The 20495-nt window shown below is 39.8% G+C and overlaps 1 protein-coding gene across 4 annotated transcripts in view; it reads right to left on the reverse strand.

Annotated features, from left to right (window-relative positions):
* Positions 1 to 20495, reverse strand: part of DGLUCY (D-glutamate cyclase) — a 165618-nt gene that overhangs the window by 54142 nt on the left and 90981 nt on the right. For all 4 annotated transcript variants that reach the window (XM_063440139.1, XM_063440141.1, XM_063440140.1 and 1 more), the window contains exons 2-6: positions 10656 to 10767; positions 8613 to 8766; positions 4592 to 4790; positions 2467 to 2617; positions 1579 to 1701 (exon numbers count right to left, since the gene is read on the reverse strand). In XM_063440139.1, coding sequence (XP_063296209.1) covers positions 1579 to 1701; positions 2467 to 2617; positions 4592 to 4790; positions 8613 to 8766; positions 10656 to 10758 — 730 coding nt within the window. In that variant the 5' untranslated portion in view covers positions 10759 to 10767. The remainder of the gene's footprint in view (positions 1 to 1578; positions 1702 to 2466; positions 2618 to 4591; positions 4791 to 8612; positions 8767 to 10655; positions 10768 to 20495) is intronic.

Here is a 20495-nt window from a genome sequence, read left to right on the forward strand (position 1 = left end):
GGCTGCAGCATTTAAAGGGGCGGCCGGGCCCCCTGATGGCGGGCCCCCCTCCCGGCCGGGCCCTCGGACCATGTCCGAAGTGCCCGACCGGTCAGTCCGCCCCTGCTCAAGACTACCCTTTACCTAACTCCCCCCATTTTATCCTGTGAAACACACAGTTAATTCTGTGTATTATCTATCCAGGATAATAGCAAGCAGCTTGTTACTTTTGTAACACATTGATCTTAATTACTAGTACTAAGTTGCTACTTCTGTAGCCTGTGGAGTTTCCATGGCACAATTCTAGCAGTCTTTTAACTTTCACTTGGTCACTGATTTTGCAAGTTTACATGTTACTTTAGTTATTTATGTATATATATCTTTTGCTTAATAAAGTTTATTATCTTACATTGTTTTTTTTTTAAGAAGTAATCTTGGTGAGGCTGTTTGGCTTTCCTAGCTTGAAGCCAACAATCCTCATTAGCTATCTTCATTGTTCAATTTCTAGGTGTATGCCCTTTCTTACCTCTGTAACCCCTGTCTAAACCCCTGGCTAGGTTTCTCCTATCCTTGGGTAATTTTTTCAAAGATAAAAAAGGTAATACTTTAGGGGCATTTGGGGGCTACTAGGGGTGCAATTAGAGGTAGTGGAGTCTGGTGGGGGGCGGATGGGGGTTAAAAAACAAAAAACAAAAAAAAGGGATGCGGCCATGACAGTGCCGCTTTAATATGGTATAAAAGCGGTATGGTATATTAAAAAAAAAAAAAACAACACAACTAATGAAGAATAATTTACAAATAGACCACCAAGGCCCAGCATAAAGGTCATCTAACATTTCTATGCAGACAATGGAAAAGATTAATGCAGACTTGCAGACAGGGGCATGTACTTTAAATTAAGCATGCAAATTTAAAAAAAAAAAATAAAAAAAAAAAAAATAAACAACTTGTGTTGGCCTGTGGAAAATCCTTTTACAACGAATAAATAGGCCCCAGAGACACATTTTTTCAACACTGTTGTTAGTTCCTCTCTGCTTGATGGACATACATTAGGACACATTTTATTGGGCTTGAATAATTTATTTGATTTGATAGCATTAGATTATGCTACTACAGTGTGATAAACTATAAACACTGCAATACATGCATTGCATAAAATAAACCTTACTTCATTACTAACAAGATATCTGACCAGATATGGAGCTGTACTTGCCTGGAATCAGTGAAAGTATATATCTTGTCAGCAATATGCTTTGGTCTACATAGAAGTTGTTGTAATCATTTTGGTTTTCGTCTTGTATTGTAATATTATCAGGTAGAGTCCATAAACTAGCTTTATTGTAACACGATATAATAAATCATAAATTACTCAGTGCAGCCATCACTCCAAAGCCAGTTATCTCAGGGATATTTAATAAACTGGCAATTTAACAATATGTCAAAAGAACCAAGCTGGTAAAAATAGTTGGAGAATTGTTCCATTTCAGCTATTCTGGCTTAGAATTTGCATTCTCAGGCATATCCCAGTAATTAACATCGCCTGTGCATAAATGAAGATCTGTTCAACATACAGTGTGTGTGACAACAGATAATACTTACTACAGCTACTAACGGCTTCTGCGCCAGTTACTCCACATGCCCAAAACACTGGAATATCCCCTGCATGAAATTTAACTGGGTCTCCATAATCTGTTTTCTGAAGATCATTTATACCGAGGAACTCTAATATAAAAGAAAAAATTTAGATCATGTGTTGTGTATATCTGAAAGTATGATAGTAACATAAAAAACAATATACTAGTATTTACAAAGCTAAATAACTTGTTGCAACTATATAGACTTACAATCCATAGCCTTCCAATGGTAGAACACACTAACAAATGGTGAAATAAGAGACAATAATGTTATGGTTTCTTTTTGCTTACTAATCTATCTATTATCAGAAAGCTGTGCAAGTTGTGCTTTCAATAGAAAAGAGAAGAGAGTGGTGTCTTTAATGGACACTAATCAAAAAACAAGTTTAGCTTAATGAAGCTGTTTTGGTGTATAGATCATGCCCCTGCATTATCAGTGCTCAATGCCATGCCATGTAGGAGTTCTATCACTATTGTTAACTGCTCTGTTAATTTGACTTTAAATCATCCACACAAGAGGGTGCAGTAGGCTCTAGCATGCAAATAACAGAGGAAGAGGTGAAAAAATCTATTCAATAAGGGATGCTAGAATATTTAGTCGTCTTTTTCAGGAAGTGTGTAGGGGAGCGGTCTGTGTTACAGCCAGGGTAGGCGTGGCTAGGGCTGCATAAACAAAGTGATTTAACTCGTGGCAAAGAATTGAGCAGTGAGACTACAGAGTAACAATAAACACACCATAACTACTTTACTGTTTTGTTTTGGTGCTTAGTGTGTCTCTTTAATATCAGTCAAGTCAATAAGGTAAGGAGTATTACATATGAACATTACACATGTCTATTAAGGGCTGACAGACCTGGACATCCTATGTGAACTGGGGCCCCGTGATAGTTTTTCATGGGTTGTGTTGCTCTCACTGCAGACTCTAGCTTATCCAAAGGAATCGGCCTCATGGTCACCACCAATTTGCAAGAAAAATGTCCAACTGGTGAACAGGGAACAGTGGTCTACAGAAAATATGCAGAGAAAAGGGAAATTGCTTACATGAAACGATACACATTTTAAAATTTAACTTAATTAAAATATTTTTTCACATGATAAAACTATTAATGGTCTTATTTAGCAGAATAAATAATTATAATAATATAATTATAAAGAATTTATAAAACGCCAACAAATTCCACAATACTATACAATGGGTGGACAAACAGACAAGTATTTGCAACAAGACAAGTTGAAGGCACAGGAACAGAGGGTGTTAAAGGCCCTGCTCAAACAAGAGCACATTCTAGAGAGAGTGGGATAAATAATCAAGATCGATGATATCAGCCAATTTAATACTTTCCCATAGGGAAGTACAGGAATGCTAGTGCATATGCTCAGTAACTTGTTGCACCAACCAAATGTTCTCTAGGAGAGCATTTGGTTGAGAACAGAGCCTGTTCTCACAGGGAAAGCTCCTCTAGCGACTGTCAGGAAGAACGCCACTAGAAGTGTGTCTCACCCTGCAATGGAAACATTGCAGTTTCTACAATATTGCAATTTTTACATTGCAAGGTTAAGTTTAAAAAGCACCCACACCACTTCCAATGCGAAATAAGTGACCAGAAATTTGTTTTTAAAGGAACATTAAAGGGTCAGGAATACAAACATATATTCCTGACCCTATAGAGTTAAAACCTTATCTAGCCCCCCTACCCCCGGGTAGAGACACTGAATGCCAGTGCTGCACAGTGTGCAGCACTGCCCCAGGAAGCACCTCTACCAGCCATCTGAGGAGTGGCCAGTGGAGGTATCCCTAGGCTGTAATGTAAATGCTGCATTTTCTCTGAAAAGACCGTGTTTACTGCAAAAAGCCTGAATGGAATGATTATATTCACCAGAACAAATATAACAAGCTGTAGTTGTTCTTGTGACGCAAGTGTCCCTTTAACTCTATTTATAGATAATGTGTTAAACATGTAAGCAAATGTTTAGTCCCCCAAAAAACAACAACAACAAAAAAAAACAAAAAACTGAAACATAGAATGTGACGACAGATAAGAACCATTCGGCCCATCTAGTCTGCCCTATTTTCTAAATACTTTCATTAGTCCCTAGCCTTATCGTATAGTTAGAATAGCCTTATGCCTATCCCACGCATGCTTAAACTCCTTTACTGTGTTAACCTCTACCGCTTGAGCTGGAAGGCTATTCCATGCATCCACTTGTGGTAGTTTTTCTTCTTTTAAATATGGTCTTCTCCTTTACTGTGTCGATTCCCTTTATGTATTTAAATGTCTAAAAAGATGCTCCACCAATCAGGTCCATGTATTTTTCCATCCTAGTCTACCACGCTGAGTGAGAGTACGATGAGAGCAGCCATACTGCGACTACTAGCAATTTATACACACAGAGAGGGAGATATGTCCCTCCAAGTAGTGCATGCATCAATGTCCCGCTGCACACACAAGTTGGATAGACTAATGCAAATTGCAATCACTGTTCAACGGAGCAAAACTGTTATTGTGCATACAGTGACCTTTTTATACACAGTACATTATTTTTCCTCTTATGAACTATTCACATTACTGTCATTTTATTTTGGAAATTATACGAATGGGCTTACAGGTTAAAGGCGGTTTCAATTATTTCAAGGAATTATAAGAGTAAATATGCATGATTTCGCAAATTAACGATGCATGAACCCTATTTACTGACATAAGAAAAAAAGCACATCACAAAGTGTGGGGAAGACAGCCTAGTCTGCCTTTGTTCTCAGTTACATTCTCTTTAGCAGAGTTAACATTCATCCCAAAACAAGATTAGTACAGAATCAAAAGGTCCATATCCCATGATTCAGTTGGTTATAACTAAAACGTATAGACACTGCAGTCTCTAACTGTTGTATGACAGAACGTTAGATAATGTGGACTATGCTATACACCTTGTACTGATGCCAATTAGTCTTAAATCATATGCAGGACATGACTGTCACCTACCGTATACATGCTAACATTGCACCCTTGCTCAGCGTTCCTTACAGGGACTCCAAGATTCTCCACTGCACTCTCAAAAGAGAAGCTACAGCCCAGGTAAAAGGTCACCATGTTCTTCAGCTGCTCAGCATAACTTTCAAGGTTACTCAAACTTCCAGAGTAGACTCCATTTTCATATCTCCTGTACATTAGGCAGTCTGTTCTATAATTATATACAAAAAAAAAACAAGTAAAACATGGCGCCAAAAAAATATTTGTATAAACTCTAAATAATCAATATTGACGTAAAAGCAGCACCTACCTAGTGAAATAACTCAATAAACACTAAATCTAACAATACATGCAAAAAAGGTGCGCTATAAGTTTATATTTATAGTAGAGCACACACGAGGCTAAAATGGCGTCCCTCCATGGCGGTTGCTCCGACTTCTCCGACGGAGCATCGGAGGAGGAAGAAGCCGACTGCACACCGTAGAAAGCACCGCCGACGGTCCGCACGGCACCCGCTTGCCCTCCGCCCGACACAACCCCGGCAACGCTACCCGCAATCAGAGAACTGATTACAAACCTCCAAATGAAAATATCGGCGGATGTGGCATTACTAAGAGAGGACCTGCGGGGCCTGACAGGCCGCATTGGCGCTGTAGAGAATACCTCGAGAGAGCAAGGCAGGCAGATGGCGGAGCTGAGACAGGAGGTGGACGAACTCAGACAACTGACCAGCGCACAAGCAAGCAAATTTGATACCCTGGAGGATAAACGGAGGCAGAAGAACCTGAAAATTCGTGGGGTGTCGGAGAACATACCGACAGAAGAACTCCCCCACTTTGTCAGGCGCCTCCTAACAGCCATCCTGACCCCAAAACAGGCAAAGGCAGTGCTACTAGATGGGATATTTCGAATCCCGAAATCGGCCAAAGCACCTCCCTCAGCCCCGGGAGACCTGGTGGTACAATTTCAATGTCACAAAGACAAAGCAGCGCTGCTGGCCGCCATCAGGGGGCACACACCCTACAACTTCGAAGGAATGGCACTCGGATTCTTTACAGACCTCTCTGGGGGTACGCTCGCCTGGAGACGAACACTCCGTCCACTCACCTCCCTCCTGCGCATGAAGAACATCAGCTACCGCTGGGGCCAGGCCCACACGCTGTTACTCCCAAGGGAAGACACCACCATCACAGTCCGTGACCAGCAAGACGCGGCAAAATGCCTACAGGCTCTGGGCCTCCCCCCGGACTCACTAAGCCAGGCGACACAGACAGCGGGAAGCCCGAACCCGCACGGCTGGGACCCCGCAGCCACCCGTGTCTTTATACCCAGAGCACCAGCCTCAACTTCTGGGACCACGGCTACGACTTGAGAACGACTTGGCCTCACCCCACTGATGCCCAGCTGAAAGCCGCCACCTAAGTTTCAAAGAGACGCTATCCTGCCTACTATACCCTGATATGTAATGTTCTGTTTTCGTTTTCTTTTTTTTTTTTTTTTGTTAAATGCATAATTTAAGAGAGACACACTTGGCCCCGTGCGGACCCAAGGCCGCACTAAGCGGAACTATGACTGCCTGTTATATGTCGGACATTGAACCGAGATGTGCTGGACTCATTACTCCAACTACCCGATATACTTACCTGCTACGCAGCCAAGACACGGCTATTAAGATACTCAATTTAATTACTTGTTGGTCACACTCCTTTAGCAGAGAGGTCCATCGACCACGTTGCTCCCCCCCTCCCCCCCCCACAGGCATGGCGCTCTCCAGTGATGCCTTATTGTATCTTACCCTTTCCCAGACCTCTCATACGGCTTACCATACCAACCCTACACAAATTGTAGCTTTATTGAAGGTAGACAACATGGGGGGTTTGTTATGCTAGTCATTCAGTTTTCCCAACTAATCACCTATCTGCCTAACAGACGCATCCACCACTTCATAGGTCTGCCGTACCCCGTGGCTGCTCAGCCAGTCCTGTTTTTCGCCCACCCTAATATACCCAAGCCTCTAATTCACAGTGGTAGCACACATATATGCATAGACACACAAACTCAATTCATCCGCTCACACACTACACGGCAGTACCTGTTAATTAATGTTAACTCAGGTCATAAACGCTGAAACCACCATACGCACACTGTTTTTAACAAGGAGGCCTCACAATGACCCATTACTGCAGTCATACTAAGCTAACCTGTAATAAGCGTATTCAATGTTTTTCTAACCAAACCGCCACGTACTCCTTATGTTATACAAAATGTGCATAGTTTTTATCCATGCCCTACAAGTGTTAAAACGATGTGTATAGTTATGTTTTGGACCTGATGATGGGGCAGAGCAAACCTGTTTATTATCTCCTACTCCCTTTTTTTTTAACATGAGACCTACCTAACAAGCTAGACGTACCTATATAAATGATCTAACTTTTAAAAAAAATGTGTAAGTTTTCGGAGCCACAGCTCTATATATCTATGTTCCATGTTACTCTACGCTGTTGTGGCGCATGACTATGTTTTGTACTCACCTGCATAACAAAAATAAAGAATTTAAAAAAAAAAAAAAAAACTATTTATAGTAAATGTATGTATCAAAAATATTCTAAATGTGATATATTAAAACAGTAAAATTGTCACCATATTAATAAGGTGCACAATTCTTTTTAAACGTGCATAATAAACCAAAGTACTCAACTTTAACCAAAGTGCAACTGCAATTAAGGTGCAAACTATACAGTAAGTGATATAAATTCGCAAACACGTGTAATTTCAGTATAAAACGTATCATACTTCACTTACATAATACTCATACCATCCACATGATGTGTACATAAAAGGAAAAACATAAAAACAATATATAGTGTAATACGGTTTTAATCAATATTGACGTAAAAGCAGCAATCGAGTGTGGCAATCAGCTCTCGGGCCGCTCCAGGCTGGGAGCTCGGCCGCCGCTCCCATCCATCGCGCTCCCGGCCGCATGCCTCCGCGGGTATAGCCTGCAGTCATGCGCCGCATGACCGGTTCAACGTGTGGACTGAGTACCAGGTCGTCGCTTGGGGTTAGTGTGTGCCGTTTCATGAGGTATGGAGGTGCCTTTTTAGCTTTTTTACACAGATTATTTAGGAGCTTCAGTTAGGCACGTCTTCCCTCCATGGCAGTCAGGCCCCCGCCCCCACTATATATTGTTTTTATGTTTTTCCTTTTATGTACACATCATGTGGATATTATGTAAGTCAAGTGTGATACGTTTTACACTGAAATTACACGTGTTTGTGATTTTATATCACTTACTGTAGAGTTTGCACCTTGATTGCAGTTGCACTTTGGTTAAAGTTGTGCACATTGGTTTATTATGCACTTTTAAAAAGAATTGTGCACCTTATTAATATTGTGACAATTTCACTGTTATATATCACATTTAGAATATTTTTGATATATACACTTACTATAAATAGTTTTAAAGTATTTTCTATAAAGATCAACACAACAGCTTATTTATTCATCTCATAACCTTTGTCAAGTGAGGATTCGTGTGTGGACAAAATGCAGGGCTTTGCTCAGGAAAATTCCTGTTTAGGAATTTCTAGTAATCCAATATTCGTAGTAGAGACAGGTAGCAGTGTCTGTCAGAACCCAGGTAAGAAGTCAAACTGTTCAAAATGGGTTTGAATTCTTACAATGGTGGGCACTAGGGCACCCCTGGCACCATAACAACAACATCAAACTGTAGTAGTTATGGCGCTTGGAGTGTTCCTTTAAAAATGTAACCAAATAGATCATAATTGAGATTACAGATTGCACCATTATTTATGCATACTCTATAATGTTTTAGAAACATGTATTCCTTGCATTGTCCATAGTAAGGAATAACCAGTAGCTAGACTATTGTGTCTGTACAGCCAGTTAAATAAAAGTCCTTGTTTGCCAACCTTACATTTAATCTGCTCATACATGTCCAATAGCAATCTATTGCGATCTTAATAAACCTTTCCTCACTTTTGCAGTATGCATGTCGCAATGTACTCACTGAATATCTGAATCTTTACTCAAAGGAGGGCATGTCCGCTCTCCTGTCGCACTCCTGTATAATAAGGGAAGAGGGCCACTGTTAGCCTGGCAAAACTTCTCAAAGTCATCTGCTAGGGACTTGTGCAGGATAACCACATTGGCTTGGTTATAACCTGAAACATGAAAAGAGACAAATCTGTTTTAATGCTGGTCACATATAAGCCAACTAACTGAAATGCCCAATAGCTCTTCATTAAACTAAAGGTAATTATTGTCTTTCTTTTAGAAAAAGTGCCTGAGCTGTAACAGTGAATGCACTATACTGGTTTTCAGAGAATGTCACAAAAGGAATTTACACCATGTTAAGACAAACCTTTATAATGAATGTGGTTTTCTTGTTTGATTAAAGTTGGCAATGAATATGCATGAGAGAAGGTGGACACACCGGCATGAGCCATTAGCGTTCCAAGGTGACTCTAGGTTCAGAAATTATAATAATGCATGAAAAACCTAATTAGTAGTTCCTGAAACATCACACTAGTTCCTAAAAATGCTTGATCCTGTCTCCTAAAGGCTACAAAGGCACTAAAACAGTCACCAGCTACTGATTTAAAGGAATACTCCAAGAACCATTACTACTACAGCAGTAGTGGTACCCTGCAAGAGTCATTTATCAAATTGTAAACTGGGTTACGCGGGCACACATGCCACATTTGATCTTCTCCTTCAGGAGACGCCAGATGTCTCCCCAGAGCTAAACACAACCCAATAGAGGGACATTGGCTAAAATTGCACAATTGACGCTCTTAGCCAATGATAGCAGTAATACACGTTCCTGTTTGGCTATTGGCTGAAAATGCACAATTGACGTTCTTAGCCAATTATAGCATCCATACATGGTCCTGCTTAGCTAAGTGAGATATCTGGAATCTCTTGCAAGTAGATTCTGGATAGAAGGCTTTGGCTGCAGGTACAGAGCGGTACATAAGAAACTTGTCAAACTGTTATAAATCAGCATGATCCCCATGGCAATATGGTTCTTTAAACATCCTCGTCCTATGATCACCCCTATACTTTGATTATGGAGACAACATACCATCAAAATTCCACCTTACTAGTCAAACTACATCACTACTACTTCTCTCATATGTATTAACCATTAACTCTGTGTTCATTTTGTATGTTTGAATTCTACATTCTCCTATTCCATTGGCAATCACACTGTATGACTGAAGGTCAAATTGAGCAAACATTTATTTATATAGTGCCAACATATCAGGCAACACTGTACAATAGGTAAACAAGACAAACATTTAATTCTAACAAGACATACGGCAACAGTAGGTGACGAGGGCCCGGGCAAAACTAGATCACCATCGAAAGATTTATCCTACTTGTTTGACGCACTGCTTTTACCATTGTTTCAATAAAAATAAAAAATAAACAAAAAAACAAATGCATTTGACTAATTACTCTGGGAGACTACCTGAACAGTCCCAGCGCCATACAAGTGATCTTTAGTGGTTATGGTGCTTGGAGGGTTGCTTCAAAAACTGGTCTATTTCTCTGACAGAAGGACGTGTTTTGTATACTCTGATTTATTCTAGGTTTTATATTTTAGGGCTGAATGACTAGACTGGGAATTATGGAAAACGAGTGAATAACAAATGTTGATCAAAACAAACAGAAGTAGAAAACAAAATCTCCAACACAGCGATTAGGACTGTATTTGAATGGATTGCTTTGGAGGTTTGGTAGATTAATAAAAAATAAATATGGTCCTACTCAGCTGTTTTTCCAGGTCACTTACAGTAAAAAAAAATTGCCATGATTTAATGAATAACAACCACAGTAAATCAAAACTCTGCACACATAACAAAAAACTAAACAAGCAAAAAACTAATAAGAATAAAGCAAAACCTAACAAAATATAACTGTTGCTTTATTTGACGTCTTATACAACAAATACAGGTATTAAAACAGTAGCAGGTGAGGTATAAATACATAGCAGTTCTGAGTGTAAAGTAACACTACAAAAATAAACTCTAGCGAACTGACCTACCTGAAGACATCCCTGATGTGTTTGTCACATTGATCTTGTTGTATCGTATTAACCCCCTGACTGCTGCTGGAGCTAGTAATCGCAATCGCTGCAAGCACACCATACCATCAACCTTCCCAAAAGAAGAGAACAATATGAATACATGCACATTCCACTATAAATAACATTTCATAGGAGGAAAAGAGAGATATTAATATCTATTTTTTTTTTTTAACACTGGCATTGGTAACTTTAATCTACCCTCTCCACTTAAAGGACCACTCTAGTGCCAGGAAAGCATACTCGTTTTCCTGGCACTAGAGTGCCCTGAGGGTGCCCCCACCCTCAGGGACCCCCTCCCGCCCGGCTCTGGAAAGGGGAAAGGGGTTAAATCTTACCTTTTTCCAGCGCTGGGCGGAGAGATCTCCTCCTGCTCTCCTCCTCTGATCCTCCTCTTCTCCTCCTCTTCTCCTCCACGTCGGCTGAATGCGCATGCGCGGCAAGAGCTGCGCGCGCATTCAGCCGGTCACATAGGAAAGCATTCATAATGTTTTCCTATGGACGCTTGCGTGCTCTCACTGTGAAAATCACAGTGAGAAGCACGCAAGCGCCTCTAGCGGCTGTCAATGAGACAGCCACTAGAGGACATAGGGGGAAGGCTTAACCCATTCATAAACATAGCAGTTTCTCTGAAACTGCTATGTTTATGAAAAAATGGGTTAACCCTAGAAGGACCTGGCACCCAGACCACCTCATTAAGCTGAAGTGGTCTGGGTGCCTAGAGTGGTCCTTTAAAAAAAAAACCAAAAAACACAAAAATTGCAGGCTGGGAACAGAGGGCGATCTAGAGTACACTGTGGGCATAGGCTAACTCTGCTTACTTACAAGGTGTAGCTTCCCTCATACTCACAGTGTTGGACTCTGTTTTGTTCACACATTGCAGATCATCTAATTTTAGTTAGAGTGCCTTATAATGTCATGGTTATCATTATGCTGAGATCATATGGTCAGTTTAACCCCTTAAGGACCGGACTTATTTGCGATGTTGTACATTTGCGACCAGGCATCTTTTTACACTTTTGTGGTGTTTGTGTTTAGCTGTAATTTTCCGCTCTCTCATTTACTGTTCCCATACAAATTATATATTGTTTTTTTTCAGGACAAAAGGGGCTTTCTTTACATACCATTATTTATATAATCTCATGTAATTTAATTTTTAAAAAATTAAAAAATATGATGAAAAATTGAAAAAAATACATGTTTTTTGACTTTTATGTGAAAAATCTTTTATTCGTCTACAAAAGCGAATGAAAAAAACTGCTAAATAGATTCAAAATTTTGTCCTGAGTTTAAAAATACCCAGTGTTTACATGCTTTTTGCTATTTTTTTGCATGTTATAGGGCTATAAGTACAAGTAGGATATTGCGGTTTCAAAACATACATTTTTAAAATGTATCAATAGTGACATTGTAACACTATTATCTGTCATAAATCGCTGAATAACACCCCACATGTACATATTTTTTTTAAAGTAGACAACCCAGGGTATTCAATATGGGGTATGTCCAGACTTTTTTAGTAGCCAGTTAGTCGCAAACACTGGCCAAAGTTAGCGTTCATATTTGTTTGTGTGTGAAAAAAGTAAAAAACTAAATTGAACGCTAATTTTGGCCAGTGTTTGTGACTAAGTGGTTACTAAAAAAGACTGGACATACCCCATTTGCAATACCTTGGGTTGTCTTCTTTTGCAAATGGTATGCCATCATGGGGGTAATTCTCATTCCTGGGCTACCATACGCTCTCAAAGGCACGTAACCAACCTGGCCATTTTCAATGTAAAAATATTTGACCCATATATTTGACCCTGTAACTTTCAAAAACGCTATAAAACCTGTACATGGGGGGTACTGTTATACTCAGGAGACTTTGCTGAACACAAATATTAGTGTTTCAAAACTGGAAAATGTATCACAACAATTATATCATCAGTAAAAGTGCTGTTTGTGTGTGAAAAATGCAAAAAAAGTCACTTTCACTGACAATATCATCGCTGTGATATGTTTTACTGTTTTGAATCACTAATATTTGTTTTCAGCGAAGTCTCCCGAGTAAAACAGTACCCCCATGTACAGGTTTTAGGGTGTCGTAGAACGTTACAGGGTAAAATACAGTGATAGCAAATTAAATTCTCTGGACTTTCGGCCTGGGTTGGCAGGCAGGTCCCTTCAATTGCAATCAATAAAATAACTTCATTATGTAAAAATATTACATAAATACGCACGTAGAATTTAAATATATATGCATATTTATATATTTGAAGTCTACGTGTATATTTATATAATTATTTATGTAATTTTTTATATGGACATATGAATAGTTCGTATTCTTTTTATTTATTTATATATACATAGATATATATACAATTTCATTCTAAGTGTATTTTGATATAAATATATATATATCAATATCAAAATACAGTTAGAATAAAATTTCGTATAGATATATAATTTTTTTTAAATTTTTTATTATTATTTTTAATTTTTTTAATTTAATTTAATTTACTTATTTGTATTTCATAATAATATATATATACAATATATATAGTTATTATATATATTATATATATACGTGTGTAATTTAATTTTAAGTGTATTTTTATATTAATATATGTACATATTAATATAAAAATACACTTAGCATGACATTATATATATGATATATAGACATATATTATATAGGTATAATATATGTCTATATATCATATATTTATATATACACATATATAATAATAAAAAAATTTTTTATTAACATTAACTTTAACTTTAAATTTTTTTAATGATTTTACAGCAGCAGGGAGACTGCCTGTCAGCACAGACAGTCCCCCTGCAGGCAGACACTAGGACACCTATTGTGACCATGTGGTCGCCCTGTTGGGCTATCACATGGCCACAGGGGTCCTAATTCGCCATGGAGAGACTGTCTGGGCTGCAGGCAGTCTCCCCACACCGGGACCAACGCCGATCGCCGCCGGGGGAACGACGGCGATCGGGTAAGTACATTTTAAATTAAGGACGGTTCAGGACCGTCGTCGGTCGGCAATGGGAAAATGCCGATGACGGTCCTGAACCGTCCCGCGTCCTTAAGGGGTTAATCTTGAATACTACAACCCCTGCTGGTGTGGTGGCATTTTCACACCTGTTTCAACAAGAAATATGGCTACACATAACTCATTTTATTTGCTTATTTGCATATTATAAGTGTCGTCACAAGTTATTTTCCTTTATTTTCATTTAAATGAGGACTAGTTGATCGTAATGTGCCATGCTGGGTAACATTAAGTGACCAGACACAAAAGCGTCTTAGTAATATTATTATTACAATTTATATAACACCAACAGATTCCGTAGCGCTTTACAATATTATAAGAGGAGGGATTTAACTATAATTAGGACAATTACAAGAAAACTTACAGGAATGATAGGTTGAAGAGGACCCTGCTCAAATGAGCTTAAAGTCTATAGGAGATGGGGTGTAAAACCTTTCTTGACTTCTCTTGCACTCTGACGTGCAATAGGTAGCTGGTCACCATCCTGGGGAGGGGGACAACTAACAATGGCATGTCTTAACATTAGGAGCAGTAATAATTACAAGTTCAAACAAGGTTGGAGTAAGCCTTTAACCCCTTCAGGACCGGACTGTTTTTACGATGTTGTATGTTAAGGACCAGGGCTATTTTAACACTTTTGTGTTGTTTGTGTTTAGCTGTAATTTTCCTCTCTCTCATTTACTGTTCCCATACAAGTTATATATTGGTATTTTTCAGGACAAAAAGGGCTTTCTTTACATACCATTTTTTTGTATCATGTCATATACCGTATATACTCGAGTATAAGACGAGTTTTTCAGCACATTTTTTGTGCTGAAAAACTCCCACTCGTCTTATACTCGAGTGAGTGTCTGTATTATGGCAATTTTCATTGCCATAATGCAGACTGGGGGGAGAGGGGGGCTGGCAGAGCTGTAACTTACCTTCACAGCAGCTCCTGTCAGCTCCCTTCTCTCTCCTCCGTCCGTGCAGCTCCCAGGTCGGCTTCCTCTGCAACTCTCGCGAGTTGCAGAGGAAGCTGACCTGGGAGCTGCACGGATGGAGGAGAGAGAAGGGAGCTGACAGGAGCTGCTGTGAAGGTAAGTTACAGCTCTGCCAGCCCCCCTCCTACAGCCCATCCACTGGACCACCAGGGAGTGAGAGCCCCCCTCCCTGGCCAGCTAACAGGCAGGGAGGGGGGACGAAAAAATAAAAATATTAATAAAACAAATAATAAAAAAAATATTAAAATAATAATAACAAAAAAAATAATACAATTAATAATAAAATAAAAAAATAATTACCTAAAAAAAATTAACAAAAAAAAATATTAAGATAATTAAATAATAATTAATAAAATGCCCAACCCCCACCAATGCTCTGCACACACACACACACACACACACACACACACACACACTGCACTGCATTCATTATATACACACTGCATTCATCCACACACTGCATTCATACACACACACACACTGCACTCATATACACACACTGCACTCATATACACACACTGCACTCATACATACACACTGCACTCATACATACACTGCATTCATACACACACTGCACTGCATTCATTATACACACACTGCACTCCATTCATTATATACACACTGCACTCATACACACTGCATACACACACACTGCATTCATATACACACTGCATTTATTATATACACACGCTGTAAATAAATATTCAGTTAATATAATTTTTTTAGGATCTAATTTTATTTAGAAATTTACCAGTAGCTGCTTCATTTCCCACCCTAGTCTTATACTCGAGTCAATAAGTTTTCCCAATTTTTGGGGGTAAAATTAGGGGCCTCGGCTTATATTCGGGTCGGCTTATACTCGAGTATATACGGTAATTTACTTTCAAAAAAATAAAAAATAATATGGTGAAAATTGAAAAAAAAAAACATGTTTTTTGGCTTTTGCTTGAAAAATCTTTTAATTACCTACGAACGCTAATGAAAAAAACGGCTAAATAGATTCAAAATTTTGTCCTGAGTTTAAAAACATCCAGTGTTTACATGCTTTTTTTGCAAGTTATAGGGCTATAAGTACAAATAGGAAATTGCTGTTTCAAAATATATATATATTTTTTAAAATGTATCAATAGTGACATTGTAACACTATTATCTGTCATAAATCTCTGAATCACACACCACATATTTTTTTAAAGTAGACAACCCAGGGTATTTAATATGGTGTATGTCCAGTCTTTTTTAGTAGCCACTTAGTCACAAACACTGGCCAAAGTTAGCGTTCCTATTTGTTTGTGTGTGAAAAAAGTAAAAAACGAAATTGAACGCTAATTTTGGCCAGTGTTTGTGACTAAGTGGCTACTAAAAAAGACTGGACATACCCCATTTGCAATGCCCTGGATTGTCTTGTTTTGCAAATGATATGCCATCATGGGGGTAATTCTCATTCCTGGGCTACCATATGCTCTCAAAGGCAGCGTAATTAACCTGTTAATTTTCAATGTAAAAATATTTGACCATTATATTTGACCCTGTAACTTTCAAAAACGCTATAAAACCTGTACATGGGGGTTACGGTTATACTCTGGAGACTTTGCTGGACACAAATATTAGTGTCTCAAAACAGTAAAACGGCGGGGGGCGTGGCTAGCTGAGCTACTGAGCGGTCGCACACTTACAAAGCTCCCGCTCCAGAGTCCCAAAAACTGGCTTTATTTACCGCAACGGAGCTCAAACACTTACCTCCTCGATACCCGGAACAACCCTCCGAGAGAGATGGGCAGAAAACATCGAAAAACAGCCCAAGCGGAGGGCCAGAAACACACAGACATCAGGCTGTCGTTCTGCAGGCCGCCGCAGAATGCCCGACCAAACATGGCGCCTGCGGAGCCACGCAGCTCGAGTGACTCTGAGCTCTCATGGGAGGATGAGACAGCCCAACAACACCGGACCCACAGCGGAGTACACCAGAGAGCAGAATCTGACTCCGACCAGTCCCCATCCACTAAGGGAGACATCAAAAACCTCCTGCGGGACCTGAGAGAAGTGTGGAAGGCGGACCTCGCTGGGGTACAGGAGGAAGTAGGAGGCCTGAACCGCCGCATGGGTGCTATCGAGTCCCGAGAAGGGGAGAGGGGGAAAACTATCGCTGAAACAGATGCCAGGGTCACTGCCCTCACCCACCAAGTGCAACACCTTACTCGCACGGTAGCCTCCCTAGAAACACGCCACTGGCGGAAAAATGTCAGAGGGGCCCCAGAAACAATAGGCCAAGAAGCCCTGCTCGAATTTGCCACCGAAGTCCTACAGGCATTGGGAGTCCAGACGGAAGGCGATCGGCAACCGATAGTGTCGGCCTTCAGGGTCCGAAAGGCCCCCACGGCACCCGCGGACGCACCCCGCGACATCATAGTTGTCTCCAGAGACATTACGGTAAAAACCGCCATCATGGCGCGCTCTAGGCAAAACCCACATCTGATGATCGCAAACAACAAGATCGCAATATACGATGACCTACCTTTCACGGTCCTTCTTGAACGGCGCAAGTTCGCGCCCATCACCCGGACCCTCCGAGATCACGGCATCAAATACCGCTGGGGGCTGTCAGGAACGCTGGTGGTAACACAGGGGGATACCATTCACACCCTGTCGGCCACTGAAGACCATACGGAGTTTCTGAAAAGACTCAACACCCTAGCATCGACCCCTCTGGAGCAGATCGCAATAGGGGACCACAACGCAGCAAACCCTACCGCTAAGCAGAAACGAAGAAACAGACCTACTGGAGACACTCACCTGACGGGGCGGGAGGACCCCCCATTAAGAGACTCTCCCGTCCACATAACCTAAGTTATCATCAAGGCCCACAAGACCACAGGATGGGGCTTAGCAAGAGACTCTAACAAGCCCTAACAATGGGCCGGTAATGACTTCACCTGTATTGAAACACACACCACTAAAATGTTTGTTTTAACCCCTTAGGGGATACATGCAGCTATGATTAACATGACTGATCCAACCCCACGAAAATCACACACGCACTTCACCACTAGGCTCAAGCGCACCCCACTAGAGAGACCACCCTGTACTATAGAGGCGCTGGCCTTACCCCATATCAGTTGTAGCGGTGCCCTGTCACAGTATGACTCAAGACTCCATAAGCGTCACTAGCAGGCTCCACCGAGGCACCGACCTACGCGGTACCTAAACCGCTCAAAAAAGCCCAACGGAAGATGACCCACCGAGTCACTTCCTAAAGTCCTAGACCATACTCACTTCTCCATATTACACCCTTATGCGTGGGAACACCAAGTAAAGATAATATCCAGAGAGCATATATCTCATTACATAGTTAAACCCTATCTGATACAAACTATGAGATAACCACAGTCATCCCTGACCCCCCCCCCCCCCCATACCGCCTACTACCGAATACGACAAAACTAGGCCTCTATACACATGATATGGTATTCCTCGCATAGAATTGCCTAATGTCCCTCTGGGCCTAGATGGTATGACCTATAGACATCCTATTTTACAGACAGCCTACAATGTGTAGATTTTATATAATACTTACTAACTTGCATATTCAGACGCCTCTTACATGTTCGTTTCACTGTTTCTAACCATGTATATTCACAACAAATCCTTATAACATACTATAAAATGTGCGTTGTATCGCCATGCCATGCTTTAGTAAACCGACGTTGACGGCTAAAACGCAAGTACATGCTCTTGGGGCATGGCAAACGCATTTGTAACTGCTTTTTTTTTATATACACTTACAAACAAAGAATAAATAAAAAAAATAAAAAAAAAAAAGCATACCTAGCCATATAGACTAGATGATCTTCGTTAACCCAATAGGATTTATAAATGTAATACCCCACAAACACACTAGTGTTCCAACGAGAATAGAAAAGCTAGAATCTAATATCATAATCAGTTTACTTTACATGTCAGCAAAGTTAATTTTGTTAACTCCTATACTACTTTAACAAGTGCACTTTATTTCTCATACCATGTCACTCTATGTTAATGTATGACCGGTTGGCTGCAGCTATTGTGGCGCAGCACGCCAGACTGTTATTTCATGCAAAAACAAAAATAAAGAATTAAAAAAAACAAAAAACAGTAAAACGTATCACAACAATTATATCATCAGTAAAAGTGCTGTTTGTGTGTGAGAAATGCAAAAAAAGGCACTTTCACTGACAATATCATCGCTGAGATATGTTTTACTGTTTTGAAACACTAATATTTGTGTTCAGTGAAGTCTCCCGAGTAAAACAGTACCCCCCATGTACAGGTTTTAGGGTGTCATAAAGTTACAGGGTTAAATACAGTGCTAGCAAATTAAATTCTCTGGACTTTCGTCCTGGGTTGTCAGGCAGATCCCTCAAATTGCAATCAATAAAATTACTTAATTATGTAAAAATACAAAGTACGCACGTAGAATTTAAATATATATGCATATTTATATATTTGAAGTCTACGTGTATATTTATATAATTTTCTATATGGACATATGTATATTTCGTATTATTTTTATTTATTTATATATACATAGATATATATACACAATTTCATTCTAAGTGTATTTTGATATAAATATATATATATTAATATCAAAATAAAGTTAGAATAAAATTTCATATAGATATAATTTTTTTATATATATTCTTTATTTTTGAAGTGCAGTGGAGACAGACATAGCATAACAGTGACATAGAGGTAAAATGCATTATGAATGGTTACAAGTATAAGCACAATACGTCAGGAGTAACTGCACACATTTTTGGTTACGAATGCAAAACACGAGATATAAAACAAGCTTTGTGGATATAACATGCCTAGCTGTCTGACAGTTTAGTTAATCAATATGTGTAATCTATTTTATTTTGTTGTGGCCAGTTTGAAGTAATGACTAGGTAAGCCGTAAGCCCTGAGGCATATTAGTGTAAAAACATGCGATTTGTCAGCGAGTTAGGTTGCCCAGGACTAAGCATTGCTAAGTTACACAAGCAGGTAAGCTATAAGCTTTACAGGCTATTGAGTGTATAAGTGCGACATTTTAGGTATGAACTGGCTAGTTTCTCTACGTTTTTAAGACAAGCTAGGCATATTAGTGGTGTCCTTTCTGTATGTACCCAATCTAAACCAAATCATGCACAATTTTATATTATTAATGCAGGTTCACAGTATACATCTAGGTTGACTGGTTGATATGGTAAAGATACGAAGCATAGGATAGACATGTTAGTAGCCGTAAGATGTATTTGCCAAGTGTATGTGCATGGTTAAACAGTGATTTATGGCAGCTTGTCACTGAGAGTAGTGTCTATACATACAGTTAGGCTAGTGTTCTAGTACCTAGTACAGCATCTTGTAGTCTGGCTTATGGCTCTTATTTACTGTTGCTAAACAAAATCATAACAGATATGTGTTTAAACAGATCTATCTAAGCCAACGATTGGAACCAATGAGGTCAGCTCCCTGTGCCCCCCCCCCCCCCTCCCTATTACTCATTTTGTGAGATTATATTGCTGATAGCATGGAAAATAAACAAACAATAAAAAAAAAAATTAAAAAAAAATAAAGATAGGCATATCTCTCAAACAGGTCGCTTGGGCAGCGTTAAGTCTGGCAAATGGTGTCGGTCAGCATGTGGTCTAACCTGTCGCGTCTGGGGGTTCATTTCTTCAATCATTCGATCCCTTCAGGTGTTGGGGCGTTGGCGTTGGATGAGGAGTTAGTCCGCAGCCCATAGCAGTGTA

This window comes from Pelobates fuscus, chromosome 13 (genome assembly GCF_036172605.1).
Source record: "Pelobates fuscus isolate aPelFus1 chromosome 13, aPelFus1.pri, whole genome shotgun sequence".
Lineage (NCBI taxonomy): Eukaryota > Metazoa > Chordata > Amphibia > Anura > Pelobatidae > Pelobates > Pelobates fuscus.